At 35.9% G+C, this 22,880-nt stretch overlaps 1 protein-coding gene across 3 annotated transcripts in view; it reads left to right on the plus strand.

Annotated features, from left to right (window-relative positions):
* Nucleotides 1-7,425, plus strand: part of NECTIN3 (nectin cell adhesion molecule 3) — a 74,231-nt gene extending 66,806 nt beyond the window's left edge. Inside the window, exons 6-9 of one of the 3 annotated variants that reach the window (XR_015697483.1) lie at nucleotides 442-580; nucleotides 1,779-1,863; nucleotides 2,437-2,621; nucleotides 5,787-5,997. Coding sequence is in view for 2 of the 3 variants with exons in the window: in XM_087721439.1 (XP_087577565.1) it covers nucleotides 442-580; nucleotides 1,779-1,863; nucleotides 5,787-5,963 (401 nt within the window). In the remaining variant the exon portion in view is untranslated. Of the gene's footprint in view, nucleotides 1-441; nucleotides 581-1,778; nucleotides 1,864-2,436; nucleotides 2,622-5,786 lie in introns of all 3 variants that reach the window. The other 2 variants (XM_087721440.1, XM_087721439.1) reach the window with 2 other exon arrangements.
* The last annotated feature ends 15,455 nt before the right edge of the window (nucleotides 7,426-22,880 follow it).

A 22,880-nucleotide genomic window follows, 5' to 3' on the forward strand; every position in this document is an offset into this window, starting at 1 on the left:
TACAATAATAGTGATTTTGCTGACAATGAACAAGAAAAAATGGTTGGTTAAATATAACTAGTGCTTCATATATTTTTGTTGATAAAATTTCACAAAATGGTTTCTAAAATGTTTCAGTGTCTCACATGCAATACATGTATCAAAATCCAAATTTTTGCTAAGCTAAAATATACTAGAAATTTGTAAACTCAATTTTCTCAATTTTTTGTAAGCCTGGCACTGAATTTTATTTTTCCATTTTTGTTTTTTTGTTTTCAACATTTAAATTGTTGACTTAGATAAACTCTCTTTTTTGCATACTGCAAGGCTATTCATGCATATGCAATAAAAACAATTGTAGATTCTGTGAAATATTTTTAAAGGCAGAAAACTACATATTATTTATATAATTTAAAATCCATTAACCACATTGTTTGTAACAATTGGTGACTTACATTTCAGATGTGCCATATAAGCAATCATCATCAGTAGCTGTAGCTGGGGCTGTAATAGGCGCAGTACTTGCTCTCTTTATTATTACCATCTTTATCATAGTGTTACTGACTCCCAGAAAAAAGCGATCATCTTATTTGGACAAAATGTAAGTTGTTTGTGCTATTTTGTTTCAAACTTTATTCAAGTTTTTAATTTGTAAAAGTATGAACTCTGCTTTAAATACATGTTTTTATCTTTGTCCTTAATTCATATTGGATTTGGAAGCGCAGATACTAAAATTAGTAAGGCAAAAGTCAGAAAGGGTTGGTTTGTCGTAAAAATGCTCTTACTCTAAAGTACAGTATCTGCTTTTTAGAGATCAGTTACTTGGTTTTCCTTAAGCAAATGGCAATTATTGCATTAGTGGTGAAAGGTATTGCCTATTCTATGTAAAATTAGCCTTTTATATATCTTGAGAAAAAGTTCAAGAGGACTAGAGAGAGAAAAAGCTTACAGTACTATATGCACGTAATCTCTTATAAAAGTAAAGTTGTGGCTAGGCACCAGAAATTAGACTGCTTGTAAAGTTGTCCAATTCAAAATTTCTCTTCTGCAGCGTGTATAAATACAGATTAAAAATAATTATCAAAAGATGAAGCTACATAGAAGTCTAGGCATGAATCCTTAGTAGGCTTTTGCAGGTTTTTCTTATTGCAGATGTTATTTGCCTGTATTAGATAAGAAATGATTGGAAAATTAATGATTTTATTCCAAAAATGTTTAATGGGTATAGTTCTTTCTTTGCACATAATCATTATTCTGATCCATAAAACAACTAATGAAAGAGACTTCATGCGATGAGAAATTCTTAGATGAATATAAAGAGCAGAATTGCAACAATCTCTTTCAAAAGGTTTTGCCATTGTATAGAACGATGAAGGAGATGAGTTGAATGTAGCTTTGGTGAGGTGATTTAGGGAGAATCTCAGCCAAATGTTGTATTTGTTGTTAAATAACAATATAAGAATCATTCCAAGATGTTGTTTCCTTTAGTGAAGTGAGGCAGTTGCATTATAAATAAAATCCATACATATGCTTCCCAAAAATATATAAGAATATTTCTAATGAAATTGTAAGTGCATTTTCTTAAATTTCCTTAATTTCTTACATTGTTTTCAGTTGTTTTGGTTGATATTTGTTATGCCACTTTAAAAGAATATCAAATACAGAATTTGCAAGATTCCATCAATGTAAAATTGCATTACTACATTAGAAAAGACATATATTTATTCAACATCCACTCTCATATGAATTGATTTTTATTAAGCAGTGATAATTACTAAATCAGACATTTTTTAATTTAGGATTGATCTTCCACCAACACACAAGCCTACATCTTCCTATGAGAAAAGAAATCTTTCTCGTTCTCAGAAAGAAATAATCAATGCAGTAAGTTGTTAATTAAAGGTCACACTTCCAAAGCAAAGACTCAGTATACTCCTACTGTGTACAGTATCCCATATTTGGAATTTATATTTTCATTTGTAGATAACAGTTGATGATACCTTCTGTCAGTCTGTAGCTGATTACCTAAAATTTTAGATTGTGAAAGATTCACTGGGATTGTCCCAAGTTATTTGAAGAATCGTTACTGAGGGATGTGATATGTTCATAAAGTGTAGTTAGCACCATCTTTTTCCCTTTTCTTCTCCTAATATAATTACATAGTTAACACTGATCTTTAACATGTCAGACAAACTCTTTATAACTGAATCAACCATAGAAGGTCAGGATTGGAAGGAGTAGCTTTAGGCATGTTAGATGGGTTTCTTTCCTAGATAGCTGCAGCATCAGAAGCAGTGGCCACTTCTCCTCTACCAAAGAATCAGATTAGCAAGGGAAGTAGCAGAAGCCAGCAACATCAGATGCCCAGTTCCCTCCCTTTCCCATTGCTGAGGGAAGAACCTTTCAACTCAAGCTATGCCAGGCAATTCATAGCACAAACACTGTTTGCCATACCAGCTCCTGGCTCTCTGGAAGTGGGCCTGTATCTCCATGGCCTCTGGAGTACCCAGACATCTTTTTACAAAGTCAGTTCTTCAAACAGGACTATGTGCAAGGGGCAAGCTCGTTGGAGAGAGACGATTGGCTCAATGAAAACTGGAGCCCAAAGGAAAAGATACAGGAGTTGCATGCTTTTTCAGTAGGTAGGTTTGCTTCTAAAGCAAATGTTATCAAAATAATATTTTGCATCAATATCCTTTTTTTTTTTGAAGTTTTAAAACATCTTTCCTATGCATTATTAACTGACACATTTGCAAAAAAATATCTATACTCATGAACAAGCTGGTTTTAGGTGGCAAAATATGACCACAATTGAGGTTATATGACAATATTTATCTAAAGGACCATAATACCCTGTATGTACTCATGGGTAGATCTATCAATGGATAAACTGACTCCAGTTTTTAAGCAAATACTATGAAAAATGGTTAAATCAATTGTGAACATTACAATATTTAAGGCTCAGTTTATCCACAGATGGGGATATAATATTTTAGTAAAAAAAATTGAAGGTCAGCTTATTGGCAGATGGCAATAAGAGAAAGCAAGCTTGGTGTAGTGATTAAAGTGCTGCCCTAGAAACTGAAAGACTGAGTTTGAGACCTACTTGGGTATGAAAGCTGAATTATTTGGGCCAATTACTCAGCCCAACCCACATCAGGGTATTGGGGGAAATTGGAGAATTTTCTTTCCTGAGCTGTGTCAAAAAGATGAGAGAGTAATAATAATAATAAAAATAAAAATACTATTAATAAATAATAATAAATAATAAAATACTGGTGCATAATACACCAGACATCACACTGGTTGAGAAAGTAAGGTCACAATCATAGACATTGCAATACCAGGTGATAGCAGGGTAGCTGAGAAGGAACATGAAAAAATTGCAAAATACCAGGACTTAAAAATTGAAATTCAACAACTATGGCACAAACCAGCAGTGGTAATTCCAGTGGTAATTGGCACACTGGGTGCTGTTCCAAAAGCACTGGAATTATATTTAAAACAGTTAAAAATTGACAAAATCACCATCAGTCAAATGCAAAAAGCTTCACTGCTTGGATCTGCACGCATATTACGAAAATACGTTACGACATCCTAGGCCCCTGGGTGGGGCCCGACTAGTAACCAATGCCAAATCCGGCGAAACAACTGGCCGCTGTGATACAATTGTATAATAATAATAATAATAATAATAATAATAATAATAATAATAATAATAATAATAATAATAGCAAAATCAGTTGTAAAGGACAGCTTGGAACAATATTTTTAATACCATCAAATAACATAAGCCCATCACAGATTTTTTTTGGAAGGGCTTCATAGGTATATAAAAGTATCAACTCTAAACATCAGGCTGACTGATCCATCATAACACGAACAGAATGCTGACTAAGGAAAAGCATTACATGATCAATTTCTACAAATGGAAAGTGGATAAAGATAAAATCTGGCAAAGAATTGCGGCTGGAAGAAAAGTTTGATTTTGGCTGCCAAAGAGCAAGCTGTTTAATGCAATCAAGGTTAAAATTGAAAAATCAAATGATTTAAAGTACAACCCTAACCCTAATATCTGCACATATACTATGCTAATACAACCTAAATTCTTGTGAAGAACTCAATGAAAACGAAGGCCAACACCACCTAAAGAACTGGCAGCTATGATTCCACATTGTTGCATATGTCCTAATAATAAACCATTACTTTTTTAAAGGTGTTGATAAAGTTATAAATTAATATTATAATTAAATATTAAATTAATCATAGTATTATTTTTAATATTGCTAATTTTACATTATTACAGTTATGTTTATTAAAATCCAAACGCGCATGGAAAATAGTGTGCAAAATTTTTTAATCAAGCTATCTCAAATTCAAAATACCCAATTTTGAATGCAAAGTACGCTTTTGTTATGTGAAATTAGACATTTTCAAATGGCTCTTCTGTAAGAGAGCTGTTCTGTGTTTGAAAAAGGTTGCAATGTATTTCAGGTGGTTTAGTTTAAAACATTTTGCACCTTATAAGAAAAATGTATTTATTTTAGTTTATGGTCTATAATTATAATCATTTATTGAAATTAGTAGTATAAAATATACCATAATTATTTCTGCATTTTTAAATTTTTCATTTTTGTGTGAAAATCTTAAAAGACCTTTAAATAAAATAGACACAAATTAGCTTCTAATAACAAATATAAATTTTGTCAATTTTAAATAGCCACCCATTTCACACAAAGAAACTCTGGGAAGTGCCCAATAAACCTATTAAAACATGCTACAAAACTATTAAAATAATTAAAACAATAAACAAATAGAAACAAAACCATAGTGGGAAAATATTACACATAATACAACTAAAGCATGGGCTCTTTATCATAAGAGTTGCCAGGCTTACCGGTGGGGGGGGGGTAAGTTTTGGGGGTTTACTGACAAGTCATGGCGAAAAGCCATATTAACGATCTTAGTAGTAGTAAAATAAATTATAAACATAAAATATACAGTAGAACCTTTGATCACAACCATAATTTGTTCCATAACTTTGATCGCAAACCAATTTGGTCATGACCCAAACCTAATTTTGGAAATTTGCGGTTAGAAAAAAATTGGTGTGGAAGGGGAAATCGGCTGCACGGGAAAAAAATTGTGAATATTTTAGTCAGAACCCAATTTGGTTGTGGCCTGAAGCGTCTGTGACCAGAGGTTCTAGTGTAACTGGTGGTTGGATGAGAAGTCCTAAACTCAATGGTGTTATTGGTCCACCAGTGAAAACCATAAATGGAAAATAGGGCAGTGCACCATTTCAGTTTTCAAGACAGAGAGCTGTGTTGAATTCCCATATAACATTTTATTGCGGCTTCCTTAAGCAGATGCGTCTTCTCCAGGAACATGCATCTGTCACATAATCCCAGAGAAAATATGCATTTGATTTAAGAAGTTGCAGCCTGGTACATTTCTTGTGTCCTTGGAAGGTCTGAAGTGTTTTTTTTTTTTGTTTTTTTTTTGTCTTTGGAAACAAATTATTTAACAGACCTAATGAAGAATGCCTTTTGTGATGGTGTTGCTAAGAGAAATCAGGAAGTATTAAAGCTAGAAGAGCACTTTTTAGCAAATGCAAGGATAAATAGGCTTGTACAGAGAAAAAGTAGTTTCTTAGTTGCCATTAGATGTCCTCAGCTTCTTAAAAGCCACCTAATCCAATAATAGTATTATTGTGGTTCATGAACAAAATCTAAAAAAGGAAGGTAAAACATGGAAGGTCAAAGAAGGTTGATTTATGATACTCATTTGTCCTTTTTCTCCCCTAGAAAATGATAAATTGCAACCGATTTAGCTATGAAGATGAAAATCCTGCATCTCAAGACAGAGATCAACAAATATACCCAGAACTGAAAGAAACAAATTGCAAAGATTGGATCAATAAGAAACATCCAAATACAGTCAATGGAAGAATATATAGCAATCCCAGGGAACATTATGTATGATTGTATGAACTAATGTTGAAAGATTTATTACTTTGTCTAATCATAAGTTTACCTAATTTTTGATCATCTGTGTGTTCAAATTAGGAGATGGCTTTTTTGTGAAAAAAAGAATGGTCACCAACCATTCTCTGTGCAGTTTAAGAAATGTCAATTTATTATCTGTTAATTATATGTGCATATAATAATGTTTAGAATCTTTTCTACCTATTCCTCTGAATTATTTCTATCTGAAACCTTATTTATTAGCATAGAGTTCTTCTCCCTTCTATATAAGTTTTCCTGGTCTTGCATAGTTGTTAACATATTCTATTTTGTAGTAAGAGGAAAGGACACATGGGGTTCTTTTGATATTAGTTTTAGCCCTGGTCACTTCAGGAAAAAATGGTTTGTGTGTCATGCATTGATAAGTGCTGCCCACTTCATACATCAACTATACTTGTGCCCTTCACTAACGTGTAAGATTGACATTGGCCAACATACCTTGTCATATCTTCAAAAATACAGTACTATCACTTAAACTTATAGACTGAAACTTTTAGGATTAGTTGTACTATAAATTATTTTTAAAAGCTCATGTGGAAATAACAGTTGGAGATTAAAAGAAAAGTTTTAAGTGTTCCAGAAAGAATTATATATGCAAAATTTAAGGATAACAGGAATTAAAGCTGTTTTTGTTTATGCAGTCATTGAATTGAGGGTGGGAAATAGTTTAATGGGCAGCCCAATTTCATTCAGTGTTTCTTCTGTGTTTTCCACATGAACTAATCCTAGCACAATAGTATATAATCACATAGGCATAAAAGGCTCCCACTTTCATTGTTTACATCCCACTGCAAGATACATCAAGCAGTTACTTTGCTTGTTTCTTCAGTATAGTTTAAGATTAACTTCACCTAGTGTGCCTTTTCTTTTTTTAGATTGACAAACACAAATGGATAAGGTTTTTTCATGGTGATAGTAACAGGGTAATGACAGAAATGTAAATCCAGACACCTACATTATGCTGCTTTTTTGTTGGTTTTCTTATTGTATGATGCAGTTTCATGGAGTTTATAGAAATGCAAATAGCTTTTGAACAGTTTTGAGTGTATTGCTAAAGATAACTAGAATAAATTACAAATAACTTTGAAATATAAATCAAGTACTAACATATATGTAAGGATAACATAAATATATGATTTCACTGGTATACAGTGGAACGGCATGAACAATGGTATAGTATCTATTAGGTTATATATTTGCCTATATGATTTTGTAGTACAAATACATGACTTAGATAAAATGTATGTAGGATGATAAGAGAATTTGTAACATAATGCCCATTTTCAAAAAACATTAATTTGACATTTTTTTAAAAAATGAGTTATTAAGTTTTGGCATCCTGTTGAAATACTAAAAAGATGTTTGTATTTTATTAGCCTGAAAGTGTAATGTTAATTTTGAATTAAAGCAAAAACATGTATTTGCATCTATATAATTTATTTCAAGAAAAAATGTTTAGATGGAGCTTTTTAATTCAATTATTCTAAATGTGCATGGTCAGAATTAATCGTTTCAGTATATATGCATTATACTCAAATGAGGGGAAAGGAAAGTTGGAAATGTTTTGGGAAATGCTCCCAATCCACCAATGCAACTTTGATCTTTATTTCTATGGACCAGTTCAGTCCTTCACATTTTTCTTTTTTTCTGTAGTCAAACAAGATGAGAATAATGAAGATTTACAATAATACCTAAAGCTAAATTGAGCTTATGATGTTCCTGTAACTACTAGTAAATCCAGTAAGGAAGGCAATGACATTTTGGATGTAAATGCAGCTTTCACGGCATTCAATTCAAGACATGAGTGCATGTGCACAAATTACATATTGCCCAGTATTTTAAAAAATGAATGGCACAGCTCTCTGTTGTTATTTAATTCTTGATTTTCTGTGCCAACTAGTAGATTTACATTAATTTGCATTTTCTTTTTTATTTTGGAGCAGTCAGTGAAAAACTGCATCCTTGCCCACCTTATCATGGTTCAACATGTTGATCTTCATTAACAACTTAGTACAAATTTATTCACATTCTACTTTCTAAAGGTTCATCTTCAGCCTTTATCTTAGCATACTTGATGCTAATAAGTCCTAATGTTCCAACTTCTCAACCCTGCTTCTTGTTCAAGAAGCTTCTAATATCTAGTATCTCTGTTTCAAAATAAATGTAACCCCTGAGAAGCAAAAAGAAGATGCCAGGGACTAGAGGAAGCAGAGGAAAAAGTTCCCACTCTCCCCAAAAGAAAGCAGTCCAGTGTGATCCAAACAAAGCAGTGTTGTTTCAGGCAGAGAAAAAGAGAATATGAATGAAATGTGTGCTTTGGGAAATAAAAGAGTCAAGTATTTGTCAAATTTATATAGCCACCTATCTCACAAAGTGACCCTGGGTAGCATACAGTATTGAGGAATGGCTGACTAGATTTATTTATTTAGTGCATGGCATACAATGTCAGCGAAATCTACATACGTATGTTAGATACAATGCAGTCCTGATAGCCTAGAATGCTCGTTCATTCCGTTCAGCGTTTATGCACCTATCCTTGGTACACCTCAAGAGGTAAACTAGCTTTTCACCAGCTAACTAGTGATGCTTGGGTTACTGGCTGTTCTGGGCTCTTCCACTGTTCTCGCCTTGCCTGATGTTGTGATGCCTCTTGTCTGACCAGGTCCAGCGCCAGCTTCTGCTCTTTGCATACCCACAGTTTTTTTCCATCGAATTGGTAACCATTTATTTACTTGCAACATTGTGATAAATTTCAAACTGCTAGAATTGAGCAGAGGGAGCTTATTCCTGCAGCCTGCAAAGCTGGTGGCCGACTCAGACAGTGAGCAGGTTGGGGAGGAACATGAGCCAGTCCTGGAGTCTGGGGAAGGCTCTGATGAGTGCTCTGCGTCAGAGGCAGAGATGAGGCCAGGGCCGTCTGACGGTTATCAGCTGCCTTCGGAATCGGAGATCAGGGGGGCAGAAGAACAGCTGGAGCCTGTTCCCAAAGTGCGCATGTGCAGAGCGGCCGGGAGAAGAGAACAGTTAAGGAACAAGGACTGACTTGAGAATAAAGGCACAAGTGAATGGCCCCTCCCATAGGGAATAAAGAGTTAAGGGGGAATGGACTTTGCAGGAGCAATTTGTTTGTTTAATTAGTGTGAAGATTTGTTCGTGACTCTCAGACTCCTTGCCAAGTATTTTCTTGTACAGCATTGGGTTTGGAAGATATGGGCCTGACAGCTCTCCAAGCCTGATAAGTCTGTGGTTGTAAATTCACCCTTGAAAGACTGTTTGCCGGGACTTTGCTGGATGTGAATGAGAGGAATTCACCTTAGCTTACTAAAGGGTTTTGTCGGTACAAGGAGTCTGCTTCGTGATTTTGTGAAGCCTAGGTCAACAATTCTGGGTCTCAGAGCTGGGTTCAAACTGTCAGAGTGCAGACCATTTCTGGCCGGCAATTCCAGCATCATTAAGCCTCTGTGCCACAGTTGTCTCCCGGCTTACTAGAATCCAATACCTAGTAGGTCCTAGTAAGTAGGTATTGTCTTAATCCATAAGACAGTGTTGTATCTGGTGTCTTAGCACAAATGAATACTTAAAAGCTGAAATAATGGCTTTGATCCAATAGGGGTCAGTAACGGGGACTAGCGGTTTTGTCTTCCGAGCCTAGCTAGAGAGAAGTTTCCTGAAGATGAACTCCAGCCCAAAACTGAAAGTTTGAAAGACAAAAACCTCTGTTCCTGGTGACCAACCCATATTGGATTTTGCAGCATTATCCTGGAGCACGTATATTTGCCTTTATAATGGCTTTTAATTAGGTTTTTGGATAGATAAAATTCAGTCTGATGTAAACTACAGTGTTTCCCTGAAAATAAGACCCTATCTTATATTTTTGAACCCCAAAATAAGTGCTTGGCCTCAACCACTTAACCATCCTTCTGCACTGCCTACATGGATTGGGAGTTGGGGCACTGGATTGCAGTCATTGTGCTCCTTCCTTCTTGGTGGGGCGAGATCACTCTGAATGTCAGTCATTGTATACTATTTTCTCTCCTTTTAAATATTTAAATATTAACTTGGTGGAAGAGATCATCTAAAGGCTTGGAATTCAATATTATCAATATACAGTACTTTTCAGTAGCTGTTCTGGTTCTGTGGAGCAACCTCATGTAAACATCTGATTGCTTAAATTCCTTATATTGCTCAAAGCAAAACTTTTCCTGAGGACATTAGAGCCCTGAATCCTTGGTTTTGTTATATTTAGGTTTATTTAATTTAACTTTATTCTATTTCTCAGTAATTTATTGTCCTTTATTTGTACACATTTTTGTTTAGTGTGTCTCTCAAAGGTGACTCTGAAGGTGACAATGAAAGCTAATGAGTCCTAAACTTTGAGAGACAGTTTGCTCTTTTCTTCTCCTAATGAAAGTACTCATCTTCATCATGGCGCCAGTGCTATACATTCAGTTCTACACAATATCTGTGAGATAGGTGGCCATATGCATTTGATTAATAAGTAAAATATCACCAATGATGAGGTTTGAGTGAAGATGCCTCCTTGTACTAGAAGCTTCTTCTATGATGAGTGGAAGAGGCCTGTCAGACTATATGGTACTGCCTTTGGGATTTGCTGTGCTGCCCACTCTGTAAAGATGTATTTATTTCATAGGCTCTAGGATGATTTTAATACTTAATTGATGGATAAGTTTAATTTGTATTGTTAATGTATATTCTGCAGAAAATTTGGACCTAATTTAAGTAAATAAAAAGAATTGTTATTTTATTTCTGTCAAAGATGAAGCATGAAATAGGCAAACATGTTTGTGAAAAAATAATCTTGCAACTAGGGATGTAACAGAGCAATGTGCATCTGGCACTCTTTATTGAATTCAAAATCAGTTGATTATGCTCAAACATTAATCCAAAAATTGGTATTAATAAATAACAAAGTATTTTAAAAGTAAATAGCTAATAAAATAATTCATATTGACCCTCCTAATGCTTGCCATGAAATTTACATAAAAGCAGAATAAGGCTGTTATTGTAACATACCGGTATGTATATTTATTGTTTTCAATGCAAAGAATCTCAATTGTTTTCAACAGGCTTGTTCTTGCAGTATGCTACCACATTTCATAATAAATATTTTGTCAATGAATGAGATTTATAACACATTACATGCAGTTGTGAGTGTTACATGAAACACATTTTCACAACTATCCAAGTTTCAGTGGTAAAGAACAATTTCTGTTATATATGTTAACAGCTAATGGCTTTGCTACATACTTAAAGTAAAATATGTAATTCTGAAATCTGCTGGTAAGGCTTATTTATAAAAAGCTGTTGTAAATGCACACTTATTGTCTGATGTTCAGCTTTTAAATGAGCCACTTTCATTTACAATAAATCAAGGATGAATACCCTAGTAGTTGTGGGCACCAATGTCTGTCTTGCCAACACCCACTAGGTGTTTAAAAATGAGTGGAAAACAGGCATATTTGTTTATAAGACTTACACCAATACTCATCTTAGAACAAAAACCCTGGGTGGCTGAACAATTATTAAAACCAAAATATTGCAAAACTGAGTAACACTACCATCATTTGTCCTCGTTAAATGCCATGGGGCATATAGACAACCTTTTTTTAAAAAAAGTGGGGTGTATATATCCCAATACTTTTGAAGTGTTTCCATCTGCTTAAGGCAAAAGAAAGACTGAGATGGAGCATTCTAAGGAGTTCCAGAAAATGATAATTTAAGGATTTGGGGGATGGGGTCAAAACAATAGGTTTTAGGGCTGGATGTGCCATCATGTTGATCATTTTATTGGAATGTTCTCAAAACTCCAGACCATCACAACCACCACTCAAAATGTTGGCAATACCTACTTTTTTTTTTCTAGTTTTGATATCCAGCATTTAAATATTTGTCTGAATGTTTTAATCACTAAGACACCAAGCTATCCATAGAAATGTGGCTGGAAAAGAAAGTGTACTTGAGAAAAATGTACAAATAAGTCATTACCTGTGCATGAGCTATATTCACAGCAACTGAGCTCAGTAAAATGCAAAGTTAAATTGGCTGTTATGATCTTGAACGCTCATTGTTAACAAGTGCCTATTTGCGCTCGTCAATTTTGTTCAATAGTTTACAACGTACGTGTAAAAAAAAAGTGCAAGTGAAGGAGAAAATATAAAAGACAACAAAATTTAAATGGAACGTACTGTATCACTCATACTGATCCTAAATATCTGTAAAACTGAAGCAATTATAATTGATTCAATTGGAACAATATTTCTAAACTGGTGCCCTCCACATATTTAACAACTCAAGGAAAGACAGAAGTAGAAACTTAACCTATTATGACCCATTTAATTTATCAGGTGTTGTTTACATCAAGGTCATCTATGTAAAACATACAATTATCTCCTATCACTAGGAGTTTCTGTATCTGATACATTGATGAAAAAAATGTATTCATTAAACTAATAATAACCTGTAACTTCCAAAATCAATAGAATCCATACTAAGATATAATTTAGCTAGAATCTAGATGGATTTCTCACATTAACCTATTTTTGTGGAGCAGTATTTGATTAGAAACAGACTGAAATTGAAATCTAGTCTCATCTATGAGAGCAGACTAGATGATTTTCAGATCAAATCTCACCTGACCTCACAGAATTGTATTAGAAGATAATTGGAAGAAGAACTTGTAAGAATACCATTTTGACTTCCTGGATGAAAGATTGAATTTAAATCATAATAAAAATATTTTATGGAGTAAGACTAGGTCTACACATTGAGATTAGTACAATGACTGGGCTCACATGTAAATGAACCTTTATGAATACAGAGCTTAGTTAACAATGAAATGAAGTGAAATTCATCTTAAAATGAATGTCATTCTAACTAATTAGGACCAGTGCAATGAGTTTTTAAGTTTTTAAAAATGTAATAAAGCATAGCTATTTTACATCTACTAGTTTAGAAAACTGGCCCCTATTCCTGCCATAATTTCTACCCAAAAACAATTTTCTTCAAGGTTTTCTAAAGCTCTGTGTGTAATTGCTGCCATGTAAAATAGCAAAGAACCCTGTAGATCTTATTCATAATAATTATATAATTCCTTGTTAATGCTAACCAACAGCTCAGCATGTGAATTAACGAGTGTTTCATGGCTTTTTGTCTCCATTAACAGTCTTGAAAATGTGTATTAAGCACCAAATAAATGCCCTTGCTACATAGGACATTGAAAGACAATGGAATTACCTTAACTGTTGCCGGTAGCTCACTTATAGCTTAATATTTGCCATTTGTTTGAACTGCCACATACCTTTGTCAAATTACATTTCTTTGTTGCTTTAACTTCTGAATTATTTGTTTCCTCATGTAAAATCCCATGTTATCTTTCCATCAATGAAGCAGCCTTCACTCTCATTTATAGAATCCTTGACTCTTAGATTGAGGAGTATGAAATGATAAGATTTAGTTTTTAAAAAAAAGGATCGTGGAAATAAATGGCTCTACTTCCCATTCTGATTATTGCATACAGTATGCATTTATTACCAATAATCAAGTCAGAGAGAAGGAAGGCTTTAAAAGTTCGGAAATGAATTTAGATGGCTTCTACCCACTCCTTATAAAACAGAAGGATTTGCAGCTCAGTGATAACACCCTCAATTTCCAATTGCTTTTTCTCTTCCTATTGTAGCCCAATACAGATAGTCCTCAACTTACATTAGTTTAGTGTCCATTTGAGGTTATAATTGAAGTTATAATTGCACTGAAAACAGTGACTTATGACCAGTTCTCACACCTATGACCGTTGTAGCATCCCAAACTAGTAACAATCAAAATTTGGGTGCTTGTCAAATAACATGTATATACAATGTATATACATTTCAGGGTTCTGGAATTGTCATTTGAAACCTTCCTAGAGAACGTCTGACAAGCAAAGTCAATGGGAAAAGCAGGTTCACTTAACAAATTCATGATTAATTTCACTATTGCATGATTCATTTAACAACCATAGCAAAAAAAAGTTATAAAATGTGGTATGGCTCACCTAACCCTTAATAGAAATTTTGGGATCAATTGTGGTTGTAAGTGGAGAACTACCTGAATATTCGAATCATGGTGAAGGACAAAACAGTCACTCTAATTGACTGAGCAATTAGTTACTCAGATATAGCAAGACACAAGTATGAATGGTGAACATTGGATATTTTCTAAGAACCTCTTCCCTACCAGTTTGGTCCCTTCTGTAAGAACTTCATCTTTGTAGACTCACCACACAGCAAATTGGATTATTTATTTAGCATATGACAATGACACAATTAACCAGGAAACTACAAAGTTAATGCATAGTAGTTATTTGGCTGTCGAAGAGTGGTAGTCCATTTAGTTTGTGCTCAACAGACTTATCCAAGGGTGCAATACAGGGGGAGTATTTGCTCTGCACCAGAAAAACGAGTGGCATCCTATGGCATCACCCAGAGGCATCTTTCACTACTGATGTCTCCTTGCAGTCAGGCATTGCATCTGAGCAGGTCCAACACAGGCAGGGGTCCGACTGCATGAAACACCACATTTTCCACTAAAGTGGTACTTATTTATCTACTTGTATGTAGCATCTTTTCAAACTGCTGGGTCAACAGAAGCTGAGGCAAGCAACAGAAGCTCCCTCTGCCACACAGTGCTAGGACTCGAACTGCTGAAGCAGAGGTCATCTTCAGCATCTTTAAGCCTTTGAGCCACCTTGCCTCAGCAGATTGGATGCCTGATAGATATAAAAGTTATCCCCCCCCCCTCTCTCTCACACACACACACATCCTTCTTCCCTAGAATGTTTCCCACAGTGATGAACAATCAGCTTTTTAGTAAACATCCAATCTGTGTTGAATCTTAGAGTACAGGTAAATAAAATAAGTGGTAATTCTAATAAGTGCTTTCATACTCCAGACATCCACTTAAAAGCAGATGATTCATTTTTAACAGTTAGGTTCAAATGATGTGCACTAGTGCCTAAACATATATTGGTATAATCTGCAGACTGACAAAGGAGTCATTGTTTAAACTTCTATAAAATCAATAATTCAAATTCAATAACCTTAGAATCTTAAACATTTTTGTTCATTTTTGCCTCTTTCTGCGAAATAGAAGATTCTGAAGTGTTGTTCTGTTTGATTCTGGTGTTTAATGTTGATTTATGGTGGAGATTAAAAGTCAGCAATCTGGTAAGAACAACAAAATGCATGTAACCAAGCACGTAGTTGGATGTCTAACAGGAAATATCAGAGCTAATTGTTGAAAGTGGTCCCATGTAATTTCAGCACATCCTTACAATGTAATGCCAGCAATTTTGCCAGAGCTATAATTTCCCAAACATAATGAGTTGTCCATTACATGTGTAATGGATGCATATATTCAGGCTAATAGAAGCTGTACAGCTATAGTCACAGTTTTATTTGACTTTATCTTTGCTACTCTAGTCACTAAAAATGAAATGTGTATGAGAGAATACTGAACAAAAAGGCTTAGATCTTGCACTCCACAATTTAAAACATCCTATCTTGCATGCAGAGGGAAATTAGATTATTTCAGCAGAACTTCATTTGCCTTCCAAATACCACAGGATTTTTTTTCTGTTCTGAAGAAAAACCTAAAGACAGTAATGACAGAATGGCTTCTTTCTCCAATAACTATCTAATGATTCTGCAAAGGCACTTAGTGATCTTTATGGTTTTGGTTAGATAAGGAAAAAGGTAAAGGTTTCCCTCGCACATATGTGCTAGTCATTCCCGACTGTAGGTGGTGGTGCTTATTTCCGTTTCAAAGCCAAAGAGCCAGTGCTGTCCGAAGATGTTTCCATGGTCATGTGGTCAGCATGACTAAACGCCAAAGGCGCACAGAACACTGTTACCTTCCCACCAAAGTGATCCCTATTTTTCTACTTGCATTTTATATGCTTTCAAACTGCTAGGTTGGCATAAGCTGGGACAAGTAATGGGAGCTCATTCCGTTAGGGATTTGAGCCATCGAATTGCTGACCTTTCTGATCGGCAAGCCACGGAGCCACCATCTCCCATTTTGGTTACATAGGACCTATATAATCAAAGCTACTTTATACATAAAGAGGAGGCTTAAATCTTTCTGCAATTCTCTGCTTCATCGAAGTTTCATTCTACCACACACCCTCCAGCTCATATCTAAGTATGTATGGAGTTCAGATACATACAGTATTGTGGATTTCTAAAACTAGAAATGTAAGAAGGGGTAGAAAGCCAAGTTTGTCTTTGGTGGATTCAATTAGAATTAGACTCCTACTACACTAAAGAAAAAATATTAACCAATCATATATTAACCAAACTATTTAATATAGATTAGATCATAATCTGAATTCCCAAATATTATTTTACATCTGTGTTTGCCTGGTAATGATCCCTACTTATCCCTAAAATCCTGGAAATCTGGCATTCAGGCAAAGCCATACAAAAAGTGACAATAAAAAAAAACAGCAGAAAGAAAAAGACTACAACACATCTTTTCCAACAGCTAACACTGAGATAAGCAGGGATCAAATACTAGACAAAAGATCAGGCAGAAAACCAAATCCAATCAAGGAACCAATAAGGAGAAAACCACATCCCCACCAATAGTAGCATGGTAAGGCTCTAATTATTAAGAGTGAGCAAACCAGAGGTGGTATTCAGCCAGTTCTGACCGGTTCTAGTGAACCAGTAGTGGAAATTTTGAATAGTTCGGAGACCCGGAAAATCCCACCTCTGCCTGGCCGTGCCCCCATCTATTTGCTGCCTCCCGAGTCCCAACTGATCAGCTGGGTGTTCTTCTGTTGCCCTGCATAGGAGAACAGAGCTGGAAAGCAGGTTAGTGGGATGTGGAGGAAATGGGGATTTTACAGTATCCTTGCCCTGGAGTGGGGTGGAAATGGGGATTTTACAGTATTCTTCCACTGCCACGCCCACCAAGATACACCCACCAAGACACACCATGCCCGCAGAACCAGTGGTAAAAAAAAATTGAATTCCACCACTGGAGTAAACTCACTTGGACTGAAGTTATGTAACAAAACATCTGCAAGTAAATAAGTTCTGAGAGTTCATAGTTCCAACACTGAGCTGCTCTCTTCTATAGAAACAATTATTATTTTAGTGAGTGGTTTATGCTTTTATAAATAATTTGCAGATAAGAGATGTCCCGATGAAGAATCTTGTCAGAATCTCTTTAAAATTATTAAAGAGTTTTATATAAAAGGAAATGGATGAATAGCTAACAGTTTCCCCAACCTGTTATCCCTAAATAAGCTGGAATCACAAATTTGTATCTGAATTTTCTCCAAACCATTTTTAAATGACAGATTCAAGGAATTTTGGTCTTAAAAACATCCACCTAATAATCATGGCATTTTCTGACAAAGAAAAAATTAGAGATGCTTCTTAGAATCAAGAAGCTAGAGAAGATGTTAAGCAATAAGAACAAAAGTTAATCATGCCTTGCTACATTAGAGACAGCTGTTGGGCTCTGTTGCTTGGTTTGATGGCCAGGAAATCATAGTATTTTCTTGTCACAGCTGCTTCAACCCATTTGGAGCTATTCTCTGATTATTTAACTTACTCTCTCTGCATTAACTCATCCTTTCCTCTTTCCCTACTTAACATCATTATGTATTTAGGGTAAGCTACAGCTTAGAAGAAAGCTTCGGCAATGAGTAGGCCATGTGGCAGCTTCTGGCAAAAATGCCGAACTCACTTAATGGAAATTATACCCCCAGGACCAACCTGACTAGCTTTCTAATAATTCTGTGCAAAACTTCAAAGAACCATTTCACCCAGATGGTTCAAGCAAAATACTTCCTCAAAGTTGCTTCATGTAGCAATGTGGTCATCTTGTTTTTAAGAGTGGAATGTCTGTGCAATTTTGTTGCTGAGCTTCACGAACCCTCTAAGACAGGGTGTCAAACTTGCAGCATCATGTTGTTGTCACATGGCATACCACAACTTTTCCCCCCTTTGCTAACACGGGGGTGGACGTGGCCAGCACATGACGCATCTGGCCCACGGGTCACAAGTTTGACACACCTGCTCTAAGACACTATCTGCAGAACTTGTTTTATGCAGGAGGACTGAAAGACTCCTTCTATAGTGAATGCTAAAGGATAAAGGCACCCACTGCTACAGCATTAATTGCAGTTCTCACATGTCCCCAAGGTGTCCAGCCTGAAAGCACTTCAGCCAGAGTTGGGAGAGACAGGTGAGAAGCCAACTGCAACATTGGTCTAAAGTGGTGCCATGGTGGCATTGTGGTTAGAATGGAGTATTGCAGGCTAACTCTGCTCACTGCCAGGAGTTCGATCCTGACCAGCTCAAGGTTGACACACACTTCCATCCTTCCGAGATTGGTAAAACGAGGGCTTAGATTTTGGGGGGTAATATGCTGACTCTGTAAACCCCTTAGAGCCATGATAGCAAACCTATGGCACATGTGCCACAAGTGACACACGGAGCCATTTGTAGGGCCTGTGAGGCAGTGCAAGTGTGCTGGCCAGCTGACTTCGGCCTTCTTTTGAGGCTGTTTTTCGCCCTCCAGAGGCTTCCCTGAAGTCTCCAAAACACAAAAAACCAGCTCTACGGGAAAACCGGAACTTCGGGAATAGACTTTCAGTTTGCTCATAGGACCATTTTTTGCCCTCCAGAACCTTCAAGGAAGCCTCCTGAAGGCCCCTAAAGGCTCCAGAAGTCAAAAATCGGCCCTACAGACAAACCAGAAGTCATTTCTGGGTTCCCCATAGGGCCGATTTTCAACCTCCAAAGCCTTCAGGGGCCTTCAGGAGGCTTCCCTGAAGGCTCTGGAAGTTGAAAATCTGCCCTACAGGGAACCCGGAGGTTTGGGAAGGGTGACTTTTGGTTTGTCCGTAGGGCCGATTTTTTACTTCCGGGGCCTTCAGGAAGCTTCCCTGGAGCATCCGGAGGGCAAAAATCAGCCCTATGAGCAAACCAGAAGTGACTTCTGGTTAGTAGGGAAGCTTACTAAAGCCTCCAGAGGTTGAAAATCGGCCCTACAGACAAATTGGAAGTCCCGAACTTTCGGGTTCCCCATTGGCCGATTTTCAACCTCTGGAGCCTCCAGGGAAACTCCTGAGGCCTCCTGAGGGCGTCCGGGGGGGGGGGCGAGGAGGCTGTTTGCACCCTCCCCAGGCTCGTAGAAAGCCTCTGGAGCCTGGGGAAGGTGTAAAAACCATGGAAAAAGCGGGGAGTTGCTGATCGCACATATGTGCCCACGCTGGGGGGGCACACGCAGAGCATTATGGGTGTGGCACACCAGCGCATGACTCCCCTGTGCTCCCCCCGCTATTGGCCTGGCAGCCAGAAAAGGTTTGCCATCACTGGCTTAGAGAGTGTTGTAAATTACTATGAACGGTGTATATGAGCCTAAGTGCTAGTGCTAAAGTAGTTAAATGCAACATCCATGTTTTATCAAGGTGAGTCATATCGCATCTTTGTTTCATTGAAAGGAATCATATTGCTTCTATGACATGAATCTTTGTCAGTGTACTTCTAAATTACTTTCTGGATGAGTCAAGTTTGGTTCTGCACTGATTTGTTGCTCTCAATTTTGCTAATTGTATAGTAAAAAAGCGTACATGGATATTCCTGTAAAAAAGGCAGCACAGAAAAAAAGCAATACTACAATTGCTTGAACTTTAAAATGTGCTAGCATCATAATAGATCTGCATTTAGTTATTTCAATCTGTTTTGCATAACTAGAAGGTTGAACATCAAAGTAGATCCCTATTGGCATTCAAGATGGAGTTTTCTGGTTTTCTATACATGTTATTCTCTGTCTAACCAGGCTTTGGCACAATCGGGTCCTATGGACAGTACAGCATGTTGTGTAATCACAGTGATTCAATATGTAGAATAGATATCATACATTTATCAGATAAAATTGAAGAAACTAATCTGGTAAGGTGAAAAACTATTTTAGGCAATAATTTAGTGTATTAGACCTCATCAAAGTTTCAGTTTTATTTACATCATCTTTTAACAGGATTTTTTTTAAAAAAAATAGAAGTACCTGAAAGATATTTATTGGGAATTTACATATACTATGTAACGTATAGTACCTCACGCTACAAATGATATATTTTTGCAGCATCCTACCTGTATTCCATAGAGAGGTTGCACTCATTATTTAGCAAAAAGTAATTTAATTGCTAAAGTATCATCATTGTGATACATGCTGTTCCTCAAGATTTATAAAGGGCTTGAGTAACTAAGCTCGATCTCTCTGCATTTTACATAATGTATTATAAATGGCTTCCTGTAACACAGAAGACTATTCTCAATTATTAAAATAATTGGACATAGTATGGCTTATGCCCATTTAGTTTCCATCTATGGACTTTGGGGCATTTTGCAAATACTGTAATCTTGATCTTATTACAATTGTTCTCTAAAATTTGATCTGTGCACTAATGTACAATTGAATCCAGAGGCTTTTCTTTGGGGACTAATGGATAGACAGTTAGAAAAATGCCATGAAATGTGTGTGTGTTTGTGTGTGTGTGCGTATAAAACAACTGCAGCAAGATTATTATTTCTCTTTAATCTCTTTAGGCTCACAAAAAGATTAAAGACAATCCCTACATATATAGCTGACTGGAGCTGAAAGAGAGAAAAATACATTTTTGACTTGATGTTATGCTTTTTATGGGAGGAAAAATCAAACAGTAGAAAAAGTGAGGGTGTTTTTGTAACCATAGAATAAGAAGTGATTTTATATTCATTTTTGTATTTTATTTGTGTACAAGTAAAATTGGAAGCAGCTTCTTTATTTCTTTTTAACCTTTCTTTTTGCCCCTTTGTCTTTACTTTTTTGTCTTTGCTCCTTTTCTTTCTTTCGCCTTGATTCTGTATGAGTTATGGTTTGTATTTTTTTGTATTTTTTTTAATAAAAGTAATAGAAAAAAGTAATAGAAAAAGACCAAAGAAACCCCAATAACCCATCGTAAATCACTCTGATTCAGCATTGTCACAAATTTGAACAGTCACTTAATGAGTGGTCATAATCTGAGGTCCACCCATACAATAATTCAGCTGATTATTATCAGTTTTCTGGTGGCAAACTCACTCCACACTCATAGATTACCTTTTCAAGTTCTTTCCACAAAACTATGTCTTTGCATGATGACTCAGTCTTGTCACAGAAATATACTTTATGTTCTAAACCTTGAGATTCTGATAAGTTCTTCCACTAACTAAACTGTGCACATAAAAGGAGCATTTATAATGGTGGAATTATTTCTTTTTAATGTTTTTCTAAGATAATTAGTATGACATGAATTCAGGTATCTTTTGGGGAGCACTTAAAGATATTTTTGTTTTTCTCAAAAATGTCAGATTCAAACTGTATTTGAACTTTTGTTTACTGCATTCAGATTCAACGTGCATAAAGTTTTAATAATAATAAACTTATTTTATTGTATTTTGGCAATTTTATTATAAGTCACCTAATATATTTGAAGAATAAGAACACCATATGTATCTAAATAATAAATACAACAATCTAGTAGTTTAGTGGAGAATAAAATTGGTGTTGGTAAGGGATTATAATGCATTTTCTCAAAGACTCTTAAGTGTAAAATGTGCCCCTCACCTCACCGGTCTGCAATTCCCAAGCAAGCTGGACAATTTTACAAAATTGTCTAATTCTAAAGTAGCCAAAAATAATAAAAGCCAATCTCTTTTCCAGGATAAGTACATTTTGGGATAGAAAGATTGGTATAGTATCCATAACGATACAGTGTGAAAGACGAACATTTTTTTTGGGTTCATGCGGCTATTAGTGCTTCCCTACTTGAAGAACAACTAGTTATTTTAAATCTGTAAGATAACTCAAAACCAAAAATAAACACAACAATGAAGTAATGCAGTTTTAAGATGCTTAGTTCATTCAGTTCAATTCTATTTTTTTATTTTTTTATTATTTCCTTTCCTCTTTTTTGTAAGTGGCCCGGAGTCCTTCGGGATTGGGCAGCCTATAAATTTTATTAATAAATAAAAATAATAATAATAAATAAATATTTAGTTAACATTTTCAGAAACAAAAAAGGCTATCTCTGTCTGCAGAAATGTGTACAAGTGCATTTGGTAACATCCATGCCTGCCTTTCGAGAAAGATCAAGCACTGAAGCCTAGCTGGTGAAACTTTATTAGTTCTTTTATTATATTCTATGGTCAAACAGTTTGTGAAACTATTTTCTGTTGAAGCTTTATAAACTGACACTTGAAATCCCTAACTCAATTGCTACTGTTTGCTTCTAATTTTTGAATATTACAACAGAATCCACTCACTTCAGTGGTCTATATTTTCTCCTTCACCTTCTTCATAAAGTGGAAAGACCTGGAAAATAAGCTATTAGATTGGACCTCATCTTTTAAAAGTTTATCTTGGCAGCTACCCTGGTTTCCAATAATTAAATAATTCAAGGGTACGAAATATCAAGCAAGAAAATCCTTGAATCTTAGCTTGCTATTCAACTGCTTCTCTGTGGTATTTTTTTAAAAATTAAGATTCAGTTTCTTTATAACTCTTTTCATTTTAAAATTTCTGCTTATTTTAGAGGGTTGTGTGTAAGATGTTCACAACTATGTTAAAGTTAGTTGCACTGAGGAAGTAGGGTTTGTTACAGTGGTGGGTTGCAGGCAGTGCGCCCTGTACGGGCGGACCGGAGCCAGCCTGGAGCACTGGATATGGTTCCAGTATGGTGCTCCAGAGGGCCCGCCCGCTCGAGCTCCTTGCCTGTGTTTTAAGGCTTCTGCGCTTCCGTAGATGCGCATGGCATGTACAGTGCCACATGATGCTCCATGG

This window comes from Thamnophis sirtalis, unplaced genomic scaffold (genome assembly GCF_051295495.1).
Source record: "Thamnophis sirtalis isolate CommonGarterSnake01/CBP01778 unplaced genomic scaffold, rThaSir2_p1.2 scaffold_8, whole genome shotgun sequence".
Classification (NCBI taxonomy): domain Eukaryota; kingdom Metazoa; phylum Chordata; class Lepidosauria; order Squamata; family Natricidae; genus Thamnophis; species Thamnophis sirtalis.